At 46.0% G+C, this 22,324-nt stretch overlaps 1 protein-coding gene across 1 annotated transcript in view; it reads left to right on the top strand.

Moving 5' to 3' along the window:
• The window catches only part of LOC111977758 (1-phosphatidylinositol 4,5-bisphosphate phosphodiesterase epsilon-1-like), a 78,141-nt gene extending 56,202 nt beyond the window's left edge, over window positions 1–21,939 (top strand). The window contains 31 exon segments of the mRNA XM_024007355.3: window positions 1,342–1,487; window positions 1,663–1,924; window positions 2,154–2,365; window positions 4,437–5,070; window positions 5,328–5,483; window positions 5,599–5,716; window positions 5,943–6,090; window positions 6,329–6,451; window positions 6,841–6,977; window positions 7,388–7,626; window positions 7,831–7,892; window positions 8,012–8,177; window positions 8,535–8,642; window positions 8,858–8,974; window positions 9,156–9,314; window positions 9,465–9,594; window positions 11,632–11,756; window positions 11,933–12,050; window positions 12,412–12,549; window positions 13,388–13,686; window positions 14,679–14,721; window positions 14,724–14,760; window positions 14,762–14,843; window positions 15,884–16,145; window positions 16,442–16,560; window positions 16,737–16,865; window positions 16,966–17,163; window positions 17,403–17,573; window positions 17,809–18,021; window positions 18,401–18,509; window positions 19,192–21,939. Coding sequence (XP_023863123.1) covers window positions 1,342–1,487; window positions 1,663–1,924; window positions 2,154–2,365; window positions 4,437–5,070; window positions 5,328–5,483; window positions 5,599–5,716; window positions 5,943–6,090; window positions 6,329–6,451; window positions 6,841–6,977; window positions 7,388–7,626; window positions 7,831–7,892; window positions 8,012–8,177; window positions 8,535–8,642; window positions 8,858–8,974; window positions 9,156–9,314; window positions 9,465–9,594; window positions 11,632–11,756; window positions 11,933–12,050; window positions 12,412–12,549; window positions 13,388–13,686; window positions 14,679–14,721; window positions 14,724–14,760; window positions 14,762–14,843; window positions 15,884–16,145; window positions 16,442–16,560; window positions 16,737–16,865; window positions 16,966–17,163; window positions 17,403–17,573; window positions 17,809–18,021; window positions 18,401–18,509; window positions 19,192–19,340 — 5,109 coding nt within the window. The 3' untranslated portion in view covers window positions 19,341–21,939.
• Window positions 21,940–22,324: the final 385 nt, after the last annotated feature.

Raw genomic sequence — 22,324 nt, 5'->3', positions numbered from 1 at the left:
CCAGTGCTTTCATGTCCACCGCTGACAATGTTTATAGCGCTGAGGGACATGGCTGTAATGTAACACAGTCTGGATTCAAATAGTAATGTACTGCAGACACTTGGGAGAGGGAGAAGTGGAATGTCATGTTTCTCTCTCTATCACTTTGGTGCCTCTCATTGTCAGTCGTTCCTGGAAACGAGGGAGGGGAAGGAGGATGATATCTATGTCTGTGATGGCGCTGTAACTTTTAGTGTCTGAAGTTTTCTCTCTGGAGGGAATCAAACTGAAGTCCCCCCCCCCCCCCCCTCCCTTTACATCTTACATAACCCAGTAATTGGATCTGTGTTATGTTGTTTTTTTAAGCCTACTGGCTTCTCTCTGGGTGTGTACAGATGTAGGTTCTTCATTTGATTGCTCTTGTGTTGCTGAGAATTTTGCACAGCAGGAAATGCAAAGTTGTTTAGGTTTAAGAAGGCTTCTAAAGTTTGTAATTTCCACTTTAAAATGTCATACTGGATTTGCYCTAAGGAAAAATGAATCAACCCCTACAAGATATTTCCATTAATTATAATTCCCAAACAATTCACATTTCCTGTTGCTGCAGGATTATTTTCCTGCTGTAGCAAACTGGCTCAAATTAAGATCCTACATCTGTAACTGTAGACAGCCGAGCAGTGCGACAAGAGGAATGCTTACAGGGATGACTTTAGAGAGGCAGAGAGTCTGACTGGCCCTGGTTCTGATGACTGGTTCTCCCATAGGAACAGAACAGACCTGCCTGACTGCAGTATCAGGAACCTGCCTGTGGAACTGTTTATGTAACCCTCATTGTTTTAGGGGGGGGGGGTTTAGCCGCAACACGACAGCGGGCAAATATTTGCTCCAACTGTTATGTCCAGTCCAGGGTTTCTGCCTGAACTTGGATAAACCCTTATCTCTACTATTTTGGTTGGATATATGCAACAAACGAGACCTGATGCAATCAAAAGGTTTCATAACTTGTTGTAGAGCCGACTACCACCATTTTTTCGTGTTAGGTTAGAGATAGTGACCGCTAAACCTGGGTTGAAATTAGGCCTAATTCCGTTTAATTGAGTTCATCATAAATGGTGCTGTTGTCGATGCTGTGTAGAACATTGACCTGCCCAGTRGGAAACACTAGTCCTTTCATTATAAGGGTGTGTCCAAAATGGCGCCATATTCCCTATATAGTGCCTCAACTTTTGACCAGAGCCCTATGAAAGCAGTGCACTATATAGGGACTAGTGTGTCATTTCAAGCGCAGCCTGGCTGTTTCGGAGCATTGACGGGTCATGAAGTAGACGATGTTGTAACTGTGAGAGTTGCTGTCTCTAACAGGTGAGCTCGTGGGTGACCTGGTTGATCCTGACTGCGAGTTCAATGGAGGAGAAGAGAGTGGTGTTCTCCTATCTGGTCCACGTGGCCAAGTGCTGCTGGAACATGGGCAACTACAACGCCGTAATGGAGTTCCTGGCTGGACTACGGTATTTGGTCTTCCAGAMACATTTCTTACACTCCTCACTTTCTTCCAACCGGCTGTAATCCTACAGCACCTGTCAATTTTCATTATTCAGATTGCACCTAATTAAAAATCATTCTGCTAAACCTAACGTAAGTAAGATGTGTGATAGATCGATATGGAATTATTYTCTGCTCCAGGTCTCGTAAAGTACTGAAGATGTGGCAGTTCATGGAGCAGTCGGACATTGAGACCATGCGCAGGCTGAAAGATGCCATGGCGCAGCACGAGTCTTCGTCCGAGTACAAGAAAGTGTTGAACCGTGCCCTTAACATCCCAGGGTGCAAGGTAGTGCCCTTCTGTGGCGTCTTCCTCAAAGAGCTGAGTGACGCGCTGGACGGRGCCGCCAGCATTATCAGCCTGCGCCACTCAACGCACGACTCGCCAGAGGACTCACTAGAGGTAACGAAGTGGGYCAGGCCCAGGCTTGCATGCCAAGCTTGTAGCATAGTGGGTGAACAAGGCTAGCTGGACAGACAACACCTGCTATCGCTCTGAAGCTCTTAACACAGCTTTGATGGGTCTTCCTAGATGAGCAGTTTGACCGTGTACACTTTACATCAAGTTGCTATTTTACCTGTGTAGTGCCACCTTTTATTGTTCACGTTACCCTGTTTCTCTTTCTGTGTAGTTTGTGGGGGACTACGGCGGGCAGCAGCACTTCCTGCAGAGGGCGGGGCCAGACGGGCTGCACAGCCAGGAGAAGGAAGCCACGGTCAGCAACATCCTGCAGATCATCCGCTCCTGCAACCGCAGTCTGGAGATGGAGGAGGGAGAGGAGGGCCACAACGAAGGCTCCTCCACCTCCTGCAAAAAGACATTCATGGACAGGAACAGGAACCAGTAAGTGACTGGATCAGGAAGAAGCGGTACTCAGGCACAGATCTAGGATCAGTTTTAGGATTCCCAAATCCTAACCTTAACCTGTGGGAGGGACACGAAAAATCCTAAAGTGTCAGGAAGAATCTACAGTCGATCCATTGCTCTCGCCATCATATTGTGATGGCGTTCATGTAGGCGTTCCCTCTATTTGACTACTCCCCTCCAGCATATACAGTACTTGCATGTTTGATTCAAAGGTTATTTATACGTGGATTTTCTATGAATGTCTCACATTCTAGATCAGAGTTACATGGATGATACATTTAGATTCCACCTGTTTAAACGCCCTTTAATCTGAGAAAGTTGAGAATAACGTCTTMCACTTTAAATCCTAAATCTTTTCCCCCTGATGTTTCCGCAACCGACCTCCACCAAAAGTGATGTGTTTAAAGTAGCTCTTATTTGAATGTCAACCCTTTCAGAAGGAATGGTGTCCCTGTCTGATAGTGGAAGGCTCCCTTTAATGTCAACTCCTTTCTCCGCTGTTTCTTTGACAGAATCACATAGAGACAGAAGGTGGACAGCCGTAAGAGCCGTAAGAACCACAGTAGCTCTGCAGACATTGTCCATGGACCACTTCCGTTCTGCCATTGTTACAGCTTGTCCTTTAAAAAAAAAAAGTCAGCACAATTGAATGTTCTGTCCAGCAGAGGTGTAGTCGTTATGAAATATCATTGTTTGGCCTTGTGGAACGTGCTGAATGCATAGTAACTGCAAGACAAAGAACATTTTAAGACTGGATATTTTAGAGAACATGCAACAGTAAAGCATAGATTATAGTTAAGCAATAAGGCACGAGGGGTGTGGTATATCGCCAATATGCCACGGCTAAGGGCTGTTTTTAAGCACGACTCAACGAGGAGTGCCTGGATACAGCCCTTAGCCGTGGTATATTGGCCATATATCACAAACCCCCGAGGAGCCTTATTGTTATTATAAACTGGTTACCAATGTAATTAGAGTAGTAAAAATTGTTTTGTCATACCCGTGGTATACGGTGTGATATAGCACAGCTGTCAGCCAATCAGCATTCAGGGCTCGAACCACCCRGTTTATAATGTCTGATATACCACGGGTTTCAGCCAATCAGCGTCCAGGACCCAAACTACCTGGTTTATGATACTGTATAATCAATGACAAGTGTTACTTGACAGGAAGCAGAGGTTCATGAATCATATTTAATGTCARGTTATCTGGGGACTGCGAGTGTTAATGATGGGAATTCTTTGTTGAGATGGCAGTTTCACTACTTTCCAGTTTCCTTTTGGCTTTACAAAGCAAAGTCAATGGCATAAATGATTGTGATAGAAATCTGAAGAGTTCCCGTTACCTGTACTAGTGTACTATACTGGAAAACAAGAGACAGTTTCCAGCGCTGTGTAGTTTCCTGACCCTTATGGGAGATCTGTTTGTCCTCAGACTGGGGTTAATGGTTACTTGGTGGAAAAGGCCTCTGATTTATGACACCATTTTGTTTCCGACGGGGCCTCTGGATCCAGTCAATGGTTTTCTGTGGAAGTCCTCTCACAATGTTGATTGGAGGAAAGATAAGGGCAAATGTGACACCTCATCCTTTCAGTCCTTTTCTGTTTTACTTGTTTTATCTAAACTATTTGTAGCGAGACACTTCCTGACCTTTTCTCTCTGTTCTTCCTCCCTCATTCCTCCTTCTACCGTAGCTCTTTCAGGAGCAGGTCAGATTCCAACCGTGTCTTGTAAGTTATCAGACTGCCGTTTAGAGTTTTCGCACGAACTGACTTTGCTTTACTTGTATGTGTCGAATTTGCTGTTACAATTGCATGGTGCGTTTTTTGTTTGTTCAGACTGGGCTGCATTCAATGCATTTTGCTATCCTCAAAGTGATGTTCTTTTGGTAGATGACATGGCTGGGTTGTTACACTCACTGAATAGAACAAGGTGGTGATGAGACAATCATCCCCCCTCTATATGTCCTAGAGCAAAGGCAGAACTATTCACAAATATCCACTGTTTGGTGTTTTGCTCCTCTTTGACCTCCTTGTTCGCCCGTTAGGTTTGTGGTGGGAGACCTGTCAGACTCTGAGGGAGATCTGTCTGAGCTGGCTAAAGAGGTGGAATTCCAGGGCACTGAGGAGACCCACCGGGCCTTCGGCCACGGCACGGAGCTCATCCCCTGGTACGTGCTCTCCCTCCAGCCTGACGTCCACCAGTTCCTCCTGCAGGGAGCCACCGTCATCCATTACGACCAGGAGAGCCACCTCACCGCTCGCTGCCTCCTCCGCCTGCAGCCCGAYAACTGCATCCTGACCTGGGCTAATCCCCAGAGCGGCAGCCCCCCCGCGGAGCCCCCAGGCCTGGGTCAACCTGTAGTGAACAGCCTGTCGGAGGGTCTGCTGGACCTCTCGGTGGTCAAGGCTGTGTTCCTGGGCCACTCCGGGGTGGACTTGCATGCTGTGTGTCTGCAGAACAAGCTGTGTCACACCATGAGGGCTGAGGAGAATGGGGTCAGTCTGCTTTACGGGCTCCATACTACAGACAACAGGCTGCTGCACTTTGTGGCCCCCAAGCACACAGCCCGCATGCTGCATGAGGGACTGGTGGAGCTGGTCAACGCCATGAGGAAGCTGAAGAAGTTCCCTGATCAGAGACTGCACTGGCTCAGGAGGCAGTACGTCAGCCTCTATCAGGTAAAATACTAATTCATTGAGATTGTGTAGTGGATGATATGGGATGGCAGGTATATTGAATCAGTCTAGAATACACAAGGTAGAATTGATTTGGGAAGTCTAATGTCCTGTTAATCARTACTCAAAAGGGAAACGGTGAGCCTCCTGTAACCTCAGCACAGATGCGAGGAAGGTGATTTCGACTCATCCTAATGTCAATTAGCCTTGAGTGAGCGATCTCATAGACTGCTGTGTGTTTCGTCTCCCATCTGCAATAGGAGGAGGGCAGGTACGAGGGTCCCACTCTTGCTCAGGCTATAGAGCTGTTTGGGGGCCGGCGCTGGAACATGGGCACAGGGGGCACAGAGAAGCCCGGCGCTCAGAAGCACAACTCCATCTCTACCACCAAGAAGAAGAAGAAGRCTCTCACCAGGGTTAGGAGAAATACACCTAAATATAGTGTTAGTTTGAGAAATACAGCCTTCAAATGTGTTTGTCTGGGTTTGTGGAGATCTGAGTCACTGACTGGGTGTTTCATAAACCACACAGGGAGACAGCGGGGACGCTACCGATGACGAGATATTCCAACGGAAAACCAAGAGCTGCAAGGACACCCTGTGCAGGAACAGGCCGGAGCTGTGTGACGGCATGGACCAGGAAGGGCTAGGTAACCTGTCCACTACCCTACACTACATCACCTCTCACAGTTCCTCAGTGACATGTAACTGTCTTCACATACCAGTAGTTTATGGTTTACAGGGAGGGACACTTTCAAAAAGGGGAATATCTGGGATTTTAAATAGACCGATTTTGTTTACTTCTGAATGACTCTTGTTCACTGTGTTTGACCATTTTTACATTGCGTGTAACCCTGTACGTTATTGATCCCATAGAGGACGGCTTCCCTGGACCCTTCTCCCTGTCGAGCTGTAAGACCCCGGGTTCCTCCTCCTCTTCCTCTTCCTCCAGTATGGGCAGCTCCAACCCCTCCCGTCCTCTCTCCTCCCCCGTCCTGTCAGGCAGCACCAAGGCCCAGCCAGGGTAAGACATGAAACCTGACCCCAGACCTGTTCTTAGAGGGGAAACATTGTATATAGTTRATAATACATCTGTAAACCTATTATCATATACTGATAGTGTAAGCCTCACACCGAATACTATTGCYACTTTATTTAAACATCTTTATCTACGACATAAAAAAACACAAGAGAATACATTTTAAATCTAGTGTTTTTAACTATAACAGTAACCAATCCCCTCTCGTCTTGTCCCTGTGTAGTGCGTGGAGCAGCAGGAGCTGGCACGGCCGGGGGAAGGGCTGCTTCAAGGGCTTCCAGAACCTCATGATCTCTGGCAGCACCATGAGTTTCATCGAGTTCGTCGAGCTCTTCAAGTCTTTCAGGTGCGCCGTCCAACTTCCAGCCCTCCTTTCTTTATACGGCGCAGTAACTATAGTCTATATACAGACACTGGTAGTAATTAAATGCACTCCCACTGGCAAAATAGAGGGAATTCTCATAGCACAAGAGCACAGTTATTGCATTCCATTCAAACATTCAGAAGAAGCTTTTACAAATCCAACCAATCTTTCCCAAGGTTGTTTTGTCAAAGACACACTGTGGTTTTCTGAAGTGTCTCTCAGTTCAAAACAAAGACCAAGGCTACACGCCGAAACATGTTGCTCTTATGTAAAAATGAAAAAGCATACCGTTGTCAATGTCCTCCAAGAGGRGCTGAATATTTCCATCAGTTGAATGTGAACGCCCCCGTTCTTGTTTTGATGTGCTGTAGCATTCGGAGCCGTAAAGACCTGAAGGAGCTGTTTGACACCTACGCTGTTCCCTGCAGTCGCTCCGGCACGGAGTCTGCCCCCCTCTACACCAACCTGAGGATCGACGACAAGGACACGGGACTGCAGCCTGACCTAGGTCTGTCCCACCCATTGTTTTACTGTACTCCTATGTGTTTGTGACTGTGTGAGTGGTTTKCATTGGGWACTGTTCAGTCATTGTTTAAAAGTAAATAAAATAAATATATATATTTAAGGTTAGAACGTGGATATATATTTAAATATACATAAATGGGAGAACTGGATTGGTTTGGGTGGCGATGGTACAAGCTTTCMGTGCTCAGTCTGTCTAATCATGGTGAATGGGGGCTGATGGGAGCTAGTTGATTGCAGAAGSACCAAACGCTCTGTGATGATTTCTCTCTAGAGGCTTGTTGGTTCAGAAGGACTCTAACAGTGGAGTCACACTGTGGTGTAGGAGTATTGGACGTTAATGTCGTTAGTGTGTTAGAGAATGACTTCCAATGATGCACTTTTCCTGTCCTCCAGACTTGCTGACCCGTAACGGTTCGGACCTTGGCCTCTTAATCCGAACACGGCAGCAGATGTCGGACAACCAGAAGCAGATCTCGGACGCCATTGCGGCAGCCAGCATCGTGACCAATGGGACGGGCGTGGAGAACGCCTCTTTAGGGGTGCTGGGGCTGGCCATCCCACAGCTCAACGACTTCTTGGTCAACTGCCAGCGGGAACACCTGACCTACGACGAGATCCTCAGCGTCATCCAGGTGGGTCACATGACTGGTCCAGCAAGCTGTACTTAAGGGATGTCTTTTACGGTCTGAAAAAATTGTCAGAATTAGATTTTGGAGTGTAATGTCCCTTTAACTAGGCAGACATGTGATATACTGCACAGTAGACATATCGGTAAGGACCGGAGAATTATATTCCTGTGAAATACTGTTAAATTGGGTTTCTTTTGTCTCCCTCAGAAATTTGAGCCTTGCATAAGCATGCGTCAGATGGGTTGGATGTCCTTCGAAGGTTTTGCCAGGTACATTCATTTCCCAAGAAATATGAAGTYGACCAACTCAAGAAATGCCGTCATAGGAATTCTGAGATGACATTCGTCACCAGTTTAGTTAGTGACCTTTTACCTCTAATCCTCCCCAGGTTTTTAATGGACAAGGACAACTTTGCGTCTAAGAACGAGGAGTCTCAGGTGAACACGGAGGAGCTCCAGTGTCCCATGTCTTACTACTACATAGAGTCCTCTCACAACACCTACCTCACTGGACACCAGCTCAAAGGAGAGTCCTCTGTAGAGCTCTACAGCCAGGTGATGATKGACGCAAGCGTATATATTTTCTTCAGGAAATTGACCTTTTCTAGTTTTGTTTCGTTGGGGATTTCTAAGCATCKGATCATTTTACTTAACGTAGCAGGTGTAAAAGAAAGGCCTGCGCGGGATCCCCACATCCGGTTTTCAGGTTTAAAGGAAGCGAGGATGTTTCCGGTGTTCAACGACCCCTGCTTATGGTGGTTTGCCATAAGCAGGGCCAGGAGTTYTTCCAGACKACATGAACTGACCAGGACAAACTCGGGGCTCCTGCTGTACTTGAGCTATAAGATGAATTCTGTGTTGGTGTGATCGTCCATCTTATTATTATGGGATGTGGTCGTTTGTGTTGTCTAGGTGCTGCTGCAGGGCTGCAGGAGTGTGGAGCTGGACTGTTGGGATGGAGACGACGGATCRCCCATTATCTACCATGGGCACACCCTCACCACCAAGATCCCCTTCAAGGTTAGTCTGTAACCCTGGCACAACCCTTGCACGACCRTGGCACACTGCCACTTTTGACCTTATGTCACTGTTTGGCCTAGATACAGTACAATAATGGCCGACCTCTATTGTAGCTTGATTAATAATGCTGGAATCTCTGCGGGTTGTATTCTAGAATACATGGGACTAGTGTCATGTATGTTATGCCTCATGTATTGTAACCTGTGGTCTTCTAGGATGTGGTGGAGGCGGTCAATCGCAGTGCTTTCGTCAACTCAGACATGCCGGTCATCCTGTCCATTGAGAACCACTGCTCTCTGCCCCAGCAACGCAAAATGGCTGAAATCTTCAAGGTACCTCCTCCTGGCTCCAATGGACCTGATCTGTACGGATTCTAGCTGGCGTGTCATGTGTCCTGTCTCGAAGAACCTTGTTACTGCATTCCTTCCTTTGGAGATTGCTCCAAGTACTTTGATAAAAAAGCCTTTGATTATAGCGTGTCTGTGAGGATTCCTGTTTGTTTGTGTTTTGAAGACTGTGTTCGGAGACAAGCTGGTGACCAAATTCCTGTTTGAGAGCGATTTCTCTGATGACCCTCTGCTGCCCTCCCCGCTGCAACTGAAGGGAAAGATCCTCCTCAAGAACAAGAAGCTGAAAGCACACCAGGCTCCCGTCGACATTGTCAAACAGAAGGTGAGACCATATACAGTGTGAACACGTGCATTATTACACACGCGTCCCTCGCAGGATGACGTCAGGTTTGTCTTAGGTAGTTTGTTTGTTGACATGGGGGCAAATGGCTACAGSACTTTCCACCAATCATACCGTGCTTTGTTCCCTCAGGCTCACCAGCTGGCCCACATCCAGGCACAGGCCAGCAACGGGGTACCGGCTGGCAGCTCACCTGGTAACCACGATGATGATGAAGAGGAGGAAGACGAGTACGACGATGACTATGAATCCCTGTCTGATGGTGAGACAGATACTTGCTTTGACTGTATATAAACCCTCAGTAACAATGTACACAGCACATACATGGACCAGTAATGTACACAGCACATACAATGTACACAGCACATACATGGACCAGTAATGTACACAGCACATACATGGACAGTTATGTACCAGCACATACAATGTACACAGCACATACTGGACCATAATGTACAACAGCCAATACATGGACCAGTAATGTACACAGCACATACAATGTACACAGCACATACATGGACCAGTAATGTACACAGCAGCATACATGGACCAGTAATGTACACAGCACCATACACTGGACCAGTATGTAGCACCAGCACATACATGGACCAGTAATGTACACAGCACAACAATGGACAGTAATGTACAAGCACACACATTGGACGCAGTAATGTACAGCACATACACTGGACCAGTAATGTAACACAGCACCCAATGGACCAGTAATGTACACAGCACATACATGGACCAGTAATGTAACAGCCCACAATGACCAGAATGTACACAGCACACACATGGACACAGTCAATGGTACACAGCACAGCACATGGACCAGTAATGTACACAGCACACAATGGACGCAGTAAATGTACACAGCAGCATACATGGACCAGTAATGTACACAGCACATACATGGACCAGTAATGTACAAGCAACAACAATGGACCAGTAATGTACACAGCACCTACATGGACCAGTAATGTACAGCACACAATCCATGGAACCAGTAATGTACACAGCACACACATGGGGACCAGTAATCGTAAACACAAGCACGCACATGGACCAGTAATGTACGTGGAGTGAGATCTTTGTAATCTACGATTCTTCTTTTAACATCTTCCTTGATTCTCTCTTTTAACATGAGTTACAGTAGCTTACTTGGACATGGTTTGTGTTATTCCTGTACTCTCTCCTCCCTGTCCCTGTGTCCTGACTTGTTCCTCTGTGTTTAGCTGACGTTCTTACAGCTTCCACTGCCTCGTATAGCCTTGAAGGGTAAACTGCATACAACATACCCACGCCGCCTGCCTTCACAAGTACCAGCACTACTGCATGGCGCTACTGTAACACTCTGCTTGTGCAGTGGCTTGGCCTGGGCTGTACGCTTTGCCATGTCTCTGTCGCGGCCTCTATCTGGAGTGAATTTGAGGCTTTTAATGTACCAAGTGTGGGTACTGGTGTGGGTAGAAGTCTGGAACTGTTACATTGTGTTTGGGGTTTGTGTTGTAGTACTACGCTGCCAGATCGGGATGATTGTTCATGTCGGGCTCGGGGGGGGGGGTCATGTCTAATGATCTGTTTGTCTCCGTGTTGTCAGTACACACAGGGCCAGTATAGTGTAAATACGCCACCCCCATCCGCACTGCTGTGTTTTGATATGTACGTCCTGACCTCGCTGGTGGCAGTGGCTCATCAGAGAGAGAAAACAAAGACATCTGTTTTCTCAGGCCCCTGCGCGCCCCTGTCCAACGGGGAGCCGTGGGGGTTAAAAAACTCTACTGTTAGGAGCTCTGGGGATAAGCGACGCTCTCACCAGCCACTACCACATGTAACCAGAGCAGTATGAGACACAGACGATGCTACACTGTACTGTAACTGCACTGAACCAGTGGGATTCCTCCTGTAAAATAACTGTTGGTGAAAATTCCTCTTTAACCGCAAAGCACTTTGGATGTGTGTGATGGATGGCTTACATTCATGTTTTGTGTCCTGCTGTGTGTGGGCGAGAGAAGAACAGGAGGCTCTAACTCCCAGCTCTTTGTTTACAGAATCTGCATTGCATTGTGGTATTTGTGGGGGACCAATGTTTTCCTCGGAATGGCATTTCCCCAATTCCCAGCATTGCAAGCAAGCTGTCTGTTATGGGATGGAATTCTTCTCAGTTTAGCACTTATGGTTTGACAAGGAAGACTCAATGTGAAACCATTGGCTAWCATCACATTGAAAGCAGTCCGTTGATTAAATAAAGCTGGTCTGCCTGACTCCCTCCCTCAAAGTTGATGGTTCTGTTTCTCAGATAACATCCTAGATGATAAACCAGACGGGAAGTCCTCAGGTGACAAGGATGATCATCCCATCATTGATGAGATGCCCAAGAGGATGAGGAAAGCAGACAATGCTGTAACCCAGAGCAAAGGGAAGGTGGGTTTCACCTCTAACCCTTGACCTCTAGTCTCTGAACCAAGAGAGACCATTGAGATAAAAAAAACGGATCTTAATTGAGAACTAGGAGACACCAGATTTGACAAATGCACCTGAAATGTTTTCATTCTTCGACGTAATCCCAGATGGAGTGACTGACTCTGCTCCTACCCCAGGTATTTGACATGGAGCTGGGAGAAGAGTTCTATCTCCCCCAGAACAAGAAGGAGAGTCGACAGATCGCTCAGGAACTCTCTGACCTCGTCATCTACTGCCAGGCTGTCAAGTTCCCTGGTAGTCCTCCTTTCATTTCATTGACTTTACTGCATGGCTCATTCCAGCATAGAAATGGTTTATGTTCAAAATGTGGYGTGTTTGCTTATTCCTAGAGTGTTTTTATTCTGCCTGGTGATTTTTCAATCGTGAGGAATACCGATTTAAAAGTTCACAAAGGAATAAAATACAGGTCTATGAATTGATGGTAWATTAGAATCAGGTGCACATCTGCTAGGTGCATAATTCTCCAGAGCACAGCCAGAACAAACAAGCAACATTAAACCAGCGAGGGGAGGAGGAGAGATGGTGCCCTTGTCTTACACTCTCGTCTGGGGCTCTCTTTCTGTGTTTGTGTCCATCTGTGTTGTGTGGGAAACAGGCCTCTCCACCCTCTCTCCTTCGGCCTCTGGCAGAAGAAAAGACAGAAAGAGCAGGAAGTCCATCTTTGGCACGGTTCCTGGTCGTAGCGGAGGCAGCCCCGGGGAGGCGGTGACGCTGGGCCGGACCCCAGGGAAGGGTACGTATGGCCGGGCCTTTCCCGATGACCCAGACCCCTAGACCTGGAGCTGGGGGACGGGATGTGAAGGGACAGGGAAGGGTACATATGGCCGGGGCCTTTCCCCATGACCCAGACCCCTAGACCTGGAGCTGGGGGACGGGATGTGAAGGGACAGGGAAGGGWACAKAWGGMMGGGGCCTTTCCCCATGACCCAGACCCCTAGACCTGGAGCTGGGGGACGGGATGTGAAGGGACAGGGAAGGACACCCACATAGTTGGATTACACCCCATGGGAACCAGCCTGTTAACTTTTCCATACTTAAAATGGCCCTCTAAAAATGAGTGTACGATGTTATCGTGGCATTTGTAAAGGGTTTTGCTGTTGTGGCCTTTGTAAAGGGTTTGTAGAAGGGTTGAAATGTTTTTTTTTTTTTTTTTGGAGGCGCATGCTTTTTCTGGCTCAGCACTGAGAGGCTTGGCAGAGCGTTTGAATAGTAGTGTAGCTAATGCCTCTTTCATGATCAATGAGAACACTAAGGAAGGTACAATTAGTGTTATTTAAATGTCCTACCTAATGAAATACTAGTGTTACATTGTCTTAAGGTCCTGAAAAAAAGCATTTTTTAATTGTGTTCAAATCGTTATTTGATCTGTCCTTGTTATTCACAGTTATTGCTCTGGATAAACGTATCAGAATGAGTATTAGTATCAGAATCAGTATTAGTATCAGAATTAGTATCAGAATCAGTATTATAATCAGTATTAGTATTATATTCAGTATCAGTATCAGAATGGGAATCTGCTAAATGACTAGCTAGGTTGTAAATGTACATTTGTCCGTCTGACTGACCTCCAGGTGGCGTGGAGGCCATGCGTCTGGGCTGGGAGGAGCAGACGTCGCCCGTACTCAGCCCCAGCGCGTCACTGAGCGCCATCATCCGCACTCCCAAGTGCTACCACATCTCCTCGGTGAACGAGAACGCTGCCAAGCGCCTCTGCCGCCGCTTCTCCCGGAAGCTGATCCAGCACACCACCTGCCAGCTGCTAAGGACTTACCCGGCCGCCACGCGCATCGACTCAGCCAACCCCAACCCTCTGCCCTTCTGGCTACACGGCATGCAAGTGGTGGCCCTCAATTATCAGACTGACGGTAAGGCGATGGAGTGGAGGTTTACTGAGAGGGTCGGTCCAGGTTAGTCCCTGGATGAGACTATGCTYAATRGAGATTCTTCATTGAAAGTCATTTTATTTTGTCCAGGACCAGGCTGAAACTTTATTTGGAAGTAACCCATGAAGTCTATAACTAGRGCTCTAGAGTTCTTCCCTGGTCAGGTGACATGGTAATGAAAAACTCAGGGCCCTACTTATTGAACTTTTCATGAAACTCTAGTTGCCTATTCATTGGAAATGGCGTGGGCAGGGTACATTACAGTATGACCCCGTGGAGATGTATTGGAGAAACACTGGCAGGGTTGTGCTCGCTTGCATGTCATGTAATTTCTCTGTAAGGGGGCGCTCTGACCTTGGCAGMACCTAGTCCACTCGGTACACTGAACATGGTTGTGATACTGATGGGCCTGATGCATTTTATGGGCTTTGTCTGTTTTACACTAATTTACAAAGCTTGGACGCAGCTCTGCAAGCTGATATGTTTTTCCACTCACCTGTGCCAATTCAGCGTTTCCAAACCAAAATGATGTTAAGTGATGCTTGTGGAACAATGGATTTAGACTGGAAGGTCTGCTATTTTTTTTCCTTCTCTCCTTCTCTCTCCCCTCTTTCACTCACTTTCTCCATCTCTACCTCTGCTCTCTCTCTCTCTCTTTCTCTGCTCTCTCTCTCTCTCTGCTCTCTCTTGCAGTCTCTCCTCCTCTCTCTCTCTCTCTCTCTGCTCTCCCCTCTTCTCTCTCTCTTTCTTCTCCTCTCTCTCTCCTCTGCTCTTTCTTCTGCTCTCTTCTCTCTCTCTCTCTTCGCTCTCTTCTCTGCTCTCTCTCTCTCTCTCTCTCTCTCTTCTCCACTCTACTCTCTCTCTGCTCTTTTCTCTCTCTCTTCTCTGTCTCTTCTCTGCTCCTCTCTTCTCTGCTCTTTCTCTCTGCTCTCTTCTCTGCTCTCTCTTCTCTGCTCGCTCTCTTCTCCTCTTCCTCTAGATCCTGCCCATGCAGTTGAACACAGCTCTGTTTGAAGCAAATGGCATTGTGGTTACGTCCTGAAACCTCCAGTGCTGTTGTGGATCGCTCTGCCCCCTCTACCAAGCAACTATCCCCCTGGAGAGAATGTAGAGAGCATGAGCCCAACACTCATATTCTCTGACGGTAGCACACACAACACACACCACCTCTATATGTTTTTGGAACAGCAAACTTCTTTTTTTTATACTCCAGCATTTGGATTTGAGTTTCATATGAAGGGCGCAGCACGAATGTCACCTTTTATTAGAGTGTAATTTCATACATCTCTGGTTTTACCGTTTAAGAATGAAAGCACTTATTATCTAGTCCCCCCATTTGAAGAACTCAAGTATTTGAACAAATTCACTTATAGCATTAGATAGTCAAAAGTTTAGTATTTAGATCAATTTTCAGTTTGTTTTGGTTGTGTTTTGGATATAGTTTGTCCAATAGGAATGACTGACCGTGATATATGGATGGACTGTACATGACGATGTGTACACACACCCCACACACACACACACACACACACCAACACACACACACACACACACACACACACACAACACACACACACACACAGTGCTCTGGAGTACAACACACCACCACAGTGCTCTGGAGTACACACACCAATCTCTCCCCCTCTAGGGATGCCCAGACACTCAACCCAACAAAAACGTATTTTCAAATGTAGCCAAACACACTTCAATATGACCTACATACTGGTTTCTCCCACTAACTACCCTCCTGGGTATAAACACACACTTACCCAAAGCACTCCCATCGGCTCTTCAGCATGGCTTTGATGGTTTATTAGAGCTATTTGCACCAAATATCTGATTTGTCTAGTTGACAGACAGGGACGCCACCCAATAAATCTTTTGCAATAGCGAAGGGTAAAATACTAGTTATGTTTAAACAAAGAGATGTTTAATTTCTCATCCAGAGTGACTAACAGGCGCAATTAGGGCACATCGACAGATTTTTCACCTAGTCAGCTCAGGGATTCAAACCAGCGACCTTTCGGGTTCCTGGCCCAACGCGCTTAACAACTAGGCTGACAGAAGTATTATAAAGTACGAAGTAAATAAGTCATGTAATGCCATGTATCTGTATTATAGTGTTTTGAGATGATTAAATTCTCTTTTGACATGAAGTAAAGATGTCCTCCCCCTCTCTGTCAGATTGTGTCGGGGCAGAACGTGTGCCCTGCCAACAGCGCGGGCAGCCCCTGTGTGGAGGTGGACGTGCTGGGCATGCCCGTGGACTGCTGCCACTTCCGCACCAAGCCCATCCACCGCAACACGCTCAACCCCATGTGGTCAGAGCACTTCCTGTTCCACGTGCACTTTGAGGACGCCTGCTTCCTGCGCATCGCTGTGGTTGAGAATAACAGCTCTCAAACCACCGCTCAAAGGACGCTGCCTCTACGGGCCCTCAAACCAGGTGAGGAAGAGGAGGGAAGGGGTGGAGAGGAAAAGAGGAGGAAGAAAGTGATTCATTTAAACTTCTATTTTCACTTTAAATATTCCTGACAAATGTTCTCAAGCGACAGYATGAAACCTATAAATAGGCTATTTGTCCACACGCTATGTAGCAACACGCTACTGTATTTATCAAMATGCTATGTTGCAACACACTATGTACAGAGTTGGCTAGCAGCTATAGCATGACATGTGGCCAGGTTAATACACTTCTACTCCCTGTTGTTAATGTCTGTGGTTGGTTGTGTGTTGTTCCAGGCTACAGACACATCCAGCTGAGGACGCAGCACAACGAGCCCCTGGAGGTGTCCAGTCTGTTCGTCTACAGCCGCAGAGTAGAGGAGAGCCCCACMGGCACAGCCCTGCCTGCTGCTATGGTAACACACGCTCACACCCCACTAGGGAAGGAACATCTAGGGATCACTTCGATTTTTTTTGTAGCTCGTCGAACAGCATCCGATGAGCTAATTAGCTAGCAACCTTAAAGTGCATGTAAGGACTGTGTAAAATACTCTGTCGTATCTATCTGTACGTAACACTGTATCCCTGGCAGCTGTTCAGTTCTGAGGAGCGGAGGACAGCCCAGCAGCACCAGGTGACAGTCCATGGTGTCCCAGGTCCAGAGCCTTTCACTGTGGTGTCTGTGAAGCAGCAGACCACCGTCAGACAGCTACTGGACGCGGTCAGTCCCAGCCCGCCCACCCACAGACTGACGCATGCCCACACACACCTGCCACACTCTGTTCATAGTGGCTCATGCATTTCCCCTCTCCCGACTTTAGTTACCGACGTCCACAGAAGGTGCCGGKGAGTACTTCCTGTGTGAGGAGAAGGTGCCTCTGGCGAAGGAGCGCAGTGACAGTAAGAGGTGTCCTCAGCAGCGCCCCCTAGCCTCCGAGGAGGAGATCGTCAGGGTGGTCAACAGCTGGCARCCTGAAGAGGGATATGTGGGCAGAATCTACCTTAAAACCAAGGAAGAGGTGCTACTTTTTTATTCAACACTGTTCTAGAGTCAAGATATTTTTATGAGAAATAGGTCAAGCCCATTAATTTTCAAACAAATCGTGTATTTTTTTGTTCTATACAATTGTTATGAATTTCTTCATGTTCTAAGGTCCCCCTCTTGTGGACATGTTCTAAATTACACACTACTTTACTTTCAAACAGGGGAAAGTCTCAATAACGAAACAWTTTGAGTAATGAAATGTTGTGTTGGCAGAACCTGAACTATAAGAACAGAGTGGTGGAGAGAGTGGAGGAGGGCGTGGAGAGGGTGGTAGCAGGGGAGGACGACACCTTCTTCGTCCAGGTGCACGACGTGTCCCCAGAACAACCTCACACAGTCATCAAAGCCCCTCGATACAGCACGGCGCAGGACATCATCCAGCAGGTGAGGAAGAGGAGGTGGCGCTGCACATTAAAAACAGGAATCACAGGAGACTGGCTTTTATATGCAATTTTCTGACATCAATTCATGCACTAAACCGGTGTATGCGATCCAGAACAAGTGAAACCTACAGATACGCATGAATGAATGAACTGTTGACCGCTGATATGAAATGGCTTTGGACTGACAGGAAATGGTCGTCGTTAAGAAAACTATCTTTCCTCGGTCTCCTTTACAGACGCTGAGCAAAGCCAAGTACTCTCTGAGCATTCTGAGCAACACTAACCCCAGTGACTATGTGTTGGTGGAGGAGGTGTCGAAGGAGGCCAGCAGTAAGAAGTCTTCTCAAGCTAAGCCCTTCCAGAGGGTCCTCCTGGACCAGGAGTGTGTCTACGAGGTCCAGGGGCGCTGGAGGGGCACAGGGAAGTTCCTCCTCAAGCTCAAAGAACAGGTACACAGGTTTGGAGGGAAGGAATGAACTGTGACAGTGTGTACCGTAGTCCATTATGGACACGTGTGTGTGTGTGTGTGTGTGTGTGTGTGTGTGTGTGTGTGTGTGTGTGTGTGTGTGTGTGTGTGTGTGTGTGTGTGTGTGTGTGTGTGTTGTTATTGTATATGTATTAGTGTATATCTCTACTAATTGTAGAGAAATGACTCAGGGCTGAATCTGAACTTGAAAATAAGCACGTAATAACTCAAACTTTTGTGTAAATTATACAATTATGCCAATGTTTGAGATACTCACGCATCAGCTCAAGTTCATATGAGCAGCAATAATCATTCTCGCTCTTATCAGGTATAACACTGACTGTTGGTGTGTGTGTACTCAGATGGCCCGTGAGGACAAGAGGAAGGGCATCTCGTTTGCCAGCGAGCTGAAGAAGCTGACGTGTCGCAGCCGGAGCATCCCGGCCCCAGCCGCCCAGGAGAGCAGTCACAGTAAGGATGAAAACTGCAGGGCAGCATGCAATGTGCCTCTGACTGAGACCCGTGAGTGAGAGACGTTCGGTCGGCAGTGTGTGCATAGAGTCCCCAGAAGGTACGGAAGTCCCTACAGTTTCCTGTTGTCTTTACAGCTAGGGCTTGTCCTGTAGGCTTGACCACCTTCTTCGTGTCTTCCATAGTTTTCTTTCTTCAATTCCTTAACTTCTGACATCTTCCTTTGTTTATACAATGCCATATATTTAATGAGATACTTCATCACCTCACTAATTAGCATAAACGTGTCACCCAGGGACCAGTAAGGGCATGATTTACGGCTGTTGGGTTGCTGTGGAGTCTCAACGGGTTTATAGATATGAGGTGTGGTTAAGTGTGAGTGTAATATTCTACACCGGAATGCAATAAAACTAGCACCACTCCATAACATGTCTAAAGAATCTATTTCTCTCTGCAGTGTTTTGCATCTTGGCTACAATGTGCTTTATTTCAATACTGTTTGTGTGTTATTACATCTACAGATACACAGTAATACTGTATGTTTGCGTGGACAATGACATGGGCAATTGTGTATTGCATCATGCATCTGAAGTCTTTTCTACTATACACAGAGTGTATGTCTGTGTAGTCCTGTTGTCCATGTCTTCTCTCTAACCCCTGACTTCCGTCTCTCCCTTCGCAGGGTCTCTCTCTGCAGGACTCAAGGCCTGGGTGATGGAGGGCCGGGCTGAGGCAGAGAGGCTCCTCCTGGGGGGCGGGGCCCACACTGGCTATGTGACCCCTTCTACTTGGTCCCTCCCTCTGCTGAGGAACTGGAAGATCCACAAATGAAGCTAGGTCCCCTCCACCACCCTAGAGAGCACCTGTGTTCCTGAACACACCATGATGAGTTGAGTTACTCCCTCCCATGAGTGAAGAGCTTCCCCCAGAAAGTCCCACCCTGACTGGCTGGTTGATTTGGAATGGCGGCTTCAAGTGAAGGAAGACCTCGTCATCTACAGGGTCGTTAGCCGTCCCCCCTCTACCTGGGTCGTATTCATTAGGGTACGCTGTAGTGGAACATTTTGCAACGGAAAATTAAACAAATGTTTCTTACTGGACAAGTTTAGGTAGTCCCTCTGGTTTTCAGTTTTCTTCCGTTTGATGCCCAATGAATACACCCTTAAAGTGACGCCCAGGGACGAGGTAGCAATGTTGAGGGGACAGATACTGGATGTAGCAGCCAGCCTAACCCGGTTCAGCCTGGTTTCTTTGAGAATGAATACCCACAGCTGAGTCATGCCCTTACTGTAGGCTGGTGTTGAATGGCTGCATTGAATCCAGACAGCGTATGTAGTTGTGGTGCGGGAGGCAGCTATAACTGCGGCTCGCTGCCTTTCTCCTGCTAAGAATGAGGACATTGTGAATGTGGCCAACAAGCTGGCTTGTTGTATGATTCCCTTTGTGCCCCAGTTTTCACAGTACTGTAATTTCTAACACATAGTTGTGTATTTGAAGATGTTCAGTGTTTTGCACGTGGTTGTTTTGCTGTTACGCTCAGTACTTGCTCTCTCTACTTTGAGAGTGAGTCATTGTTTGATATGAAGTTGAGGTCACCTTGAATGGATTTCCACCTAAATGTGATTTTGGGTTTCAAATTCAAACTTTTCATCAGGTCAAAGTTGAGAACCACCATCACCTCTTGAATGTCAAACGCAAGAGAGCTTTTCGATTCCCCAGATATAATTATTTTCGTAAAACATAAAAATCTCAAGTGTAGTTTGAATGTAATGTTATTGATTTATTTCTATTGGAGCACACATAACTAGCATAACAAGGTCAGTACAGGGTTTTAGCGTTTTCTGATATTGTTCCCAATTTATTGATTGGCATATTGATTGCAGACCCTCAGCATTATCTAGTAACATTTGTTTGAATTGTTTGTTGATGAAATTGAGTAAAGTAGTAAACTGTAGTCTACTAATGGCGCTCGTCAATCTGGATTGCAGACGCGTTAGATTGCGAGATCGAAATTGAAACGTCCTTTCGCTAACACGTGAACATTGCCTTTTTAAATTTCAGTCACGCTGATCTTCCGCGATACGGATTGACTAGAACCCTCAAGTGTTTTAACCTATGTCCATTTCAATCAGTTGTCAGAAACTTTGTTTAATTGGGGCCATGTTGTTTCCGTCCTTTGTTTGGACTGTGGATCACTGTGTGTGAGACATGTATAACAAAGTCATTGTTTGTAGTTTTTCCAACTTAGTATATGTTCATGTTTTAAACTATGAAGGTTTGGCATTTTCTAATTCATTCTTTATGTTGTACTTTGTGTGTGTATCTTGTCTGATCGTTGGTACTGCCCAGATGTCCACTTCCTCAGGGCATTACAGATCTAGATCCATATTTCAGCCTCTCCCCTGGGTCCATACAATCTCACAGCAGGCAAAAGGATGGGCTTTCATGCAGCCTCTGTATGAGATCTGTAGATGATATGTCCAATATCAACAAATTAGCAACCAATCAACTACAACTTTTCACCATGACAATATTATGGAAAAAGTATCAACAGACTGCATTATAACTATAATTTTTTTACCGCGGTTTTTCTTTTGGTATGTTTTGTCACCCAAGGGACCTTTTTATTTTGAAAAAATATATTGTTTTAATTTGACTTGGTTGACTATGGCCGCTGGCTCTTCATTCAGTTTTGAGTAATCGAATCCAAAAGCAATTTGACCTTATGAGGATTGTAATGCCGATGACATTTGGCTGACAATGTAATAGCAAACTACCATCTCTTCCCTGTTTGCTTTTGAAGGGGTCAAATTTCTTTCTCTTAACATTTAGACCCGAGTTGTAATATAACATGAATATTGTTGTCGAGATGTTTGTATATTATATTTATTTGATTGTGTATCCCTGGTTGGTTCTTTCCTTTATTAGTTTGTGTACAAAGCTCTTATCGAGTTTTTCCTGCAAGTAGAAAAAATATTTGAATTGTCTTAATTTATTTGAAGGTGTAGAGGAAAAATGCTTTCACTGCTGTGACTAACTTTATATTTGTAATTGAAATATGTACTTTTAACATGGAGGCTTTAATATATAGCTAGTATTAGTCATTCTGCTGCACACTGTTTGTGTGCTTTATCCTTTTCATGTAATGTTTATTAACGTTAATGCTGAACATTTAACGTTTGTCAAGTTGTGTCAAGCGCACACCGTTATGGTAAATTTGATTTCAGCGACTTAACAATTCTGCATATCAGAGTTGAATTATGGAAGACATTTCCACATTTATGTTTTTAGCTCTTGGAGTCTCTCCCCCATGATGAATGTCATAGTAACGTGTTCACTTCATGTGATGTGACCGTCAGTGGACTACTGTCTTAATTACTTGGACTATTAATTGTTCTATATTATGACCACAATAAATACATTAGTCATATTTCATGTTTGGATTACTTGGTCTAGTAAAAGGCATAAACTGACGCACACCCCAAAAATGTTTTGTAGAGGAGCTGATTATTGGAGAGTAAACTATAAAGTTGTACACTATGCTCCCAAACATTTTAGTGGGTATAGCAACCTACAGTGCTGTCAAAGTATTCACACCTTGACTTTTACATTTCGTTACAGCCTGGATTTATAATTGATTATTTTGTCACTGGCCTACACACAATACCCCATAATGTCAAAATGGAATGTTGTTTTTTCCCAACATTTTTACAAATAAAATGAAAAGTTTAAATGTATTGTGTCAAGTATTCAACCCCTTAAGTTCAAGAGTAAACAGTTTCTTAAGTCACAAGTTGCATGGACTCTGTGTGCAA

The sequence above is a fragment of the Salvelinus sp. IW2-2015 genome, linkage group LG18 (genome assembly GCF_002910315.2).
Source record: "Salvelinus sp. IW2-2015 linkage group LG18, ASM291031v2, whole genome shotgun sequence".
Taxonomy (NCBI): Eukaryota; Metazoa; Chordata; class Actinopteri; order Salmoniformes; family Salmonidae; genus Salvelinus; species Salvelinus sp. IW2-2015.
This window is presented reverse-complemented; position numbering and strand designations above follow the sequence as displayed.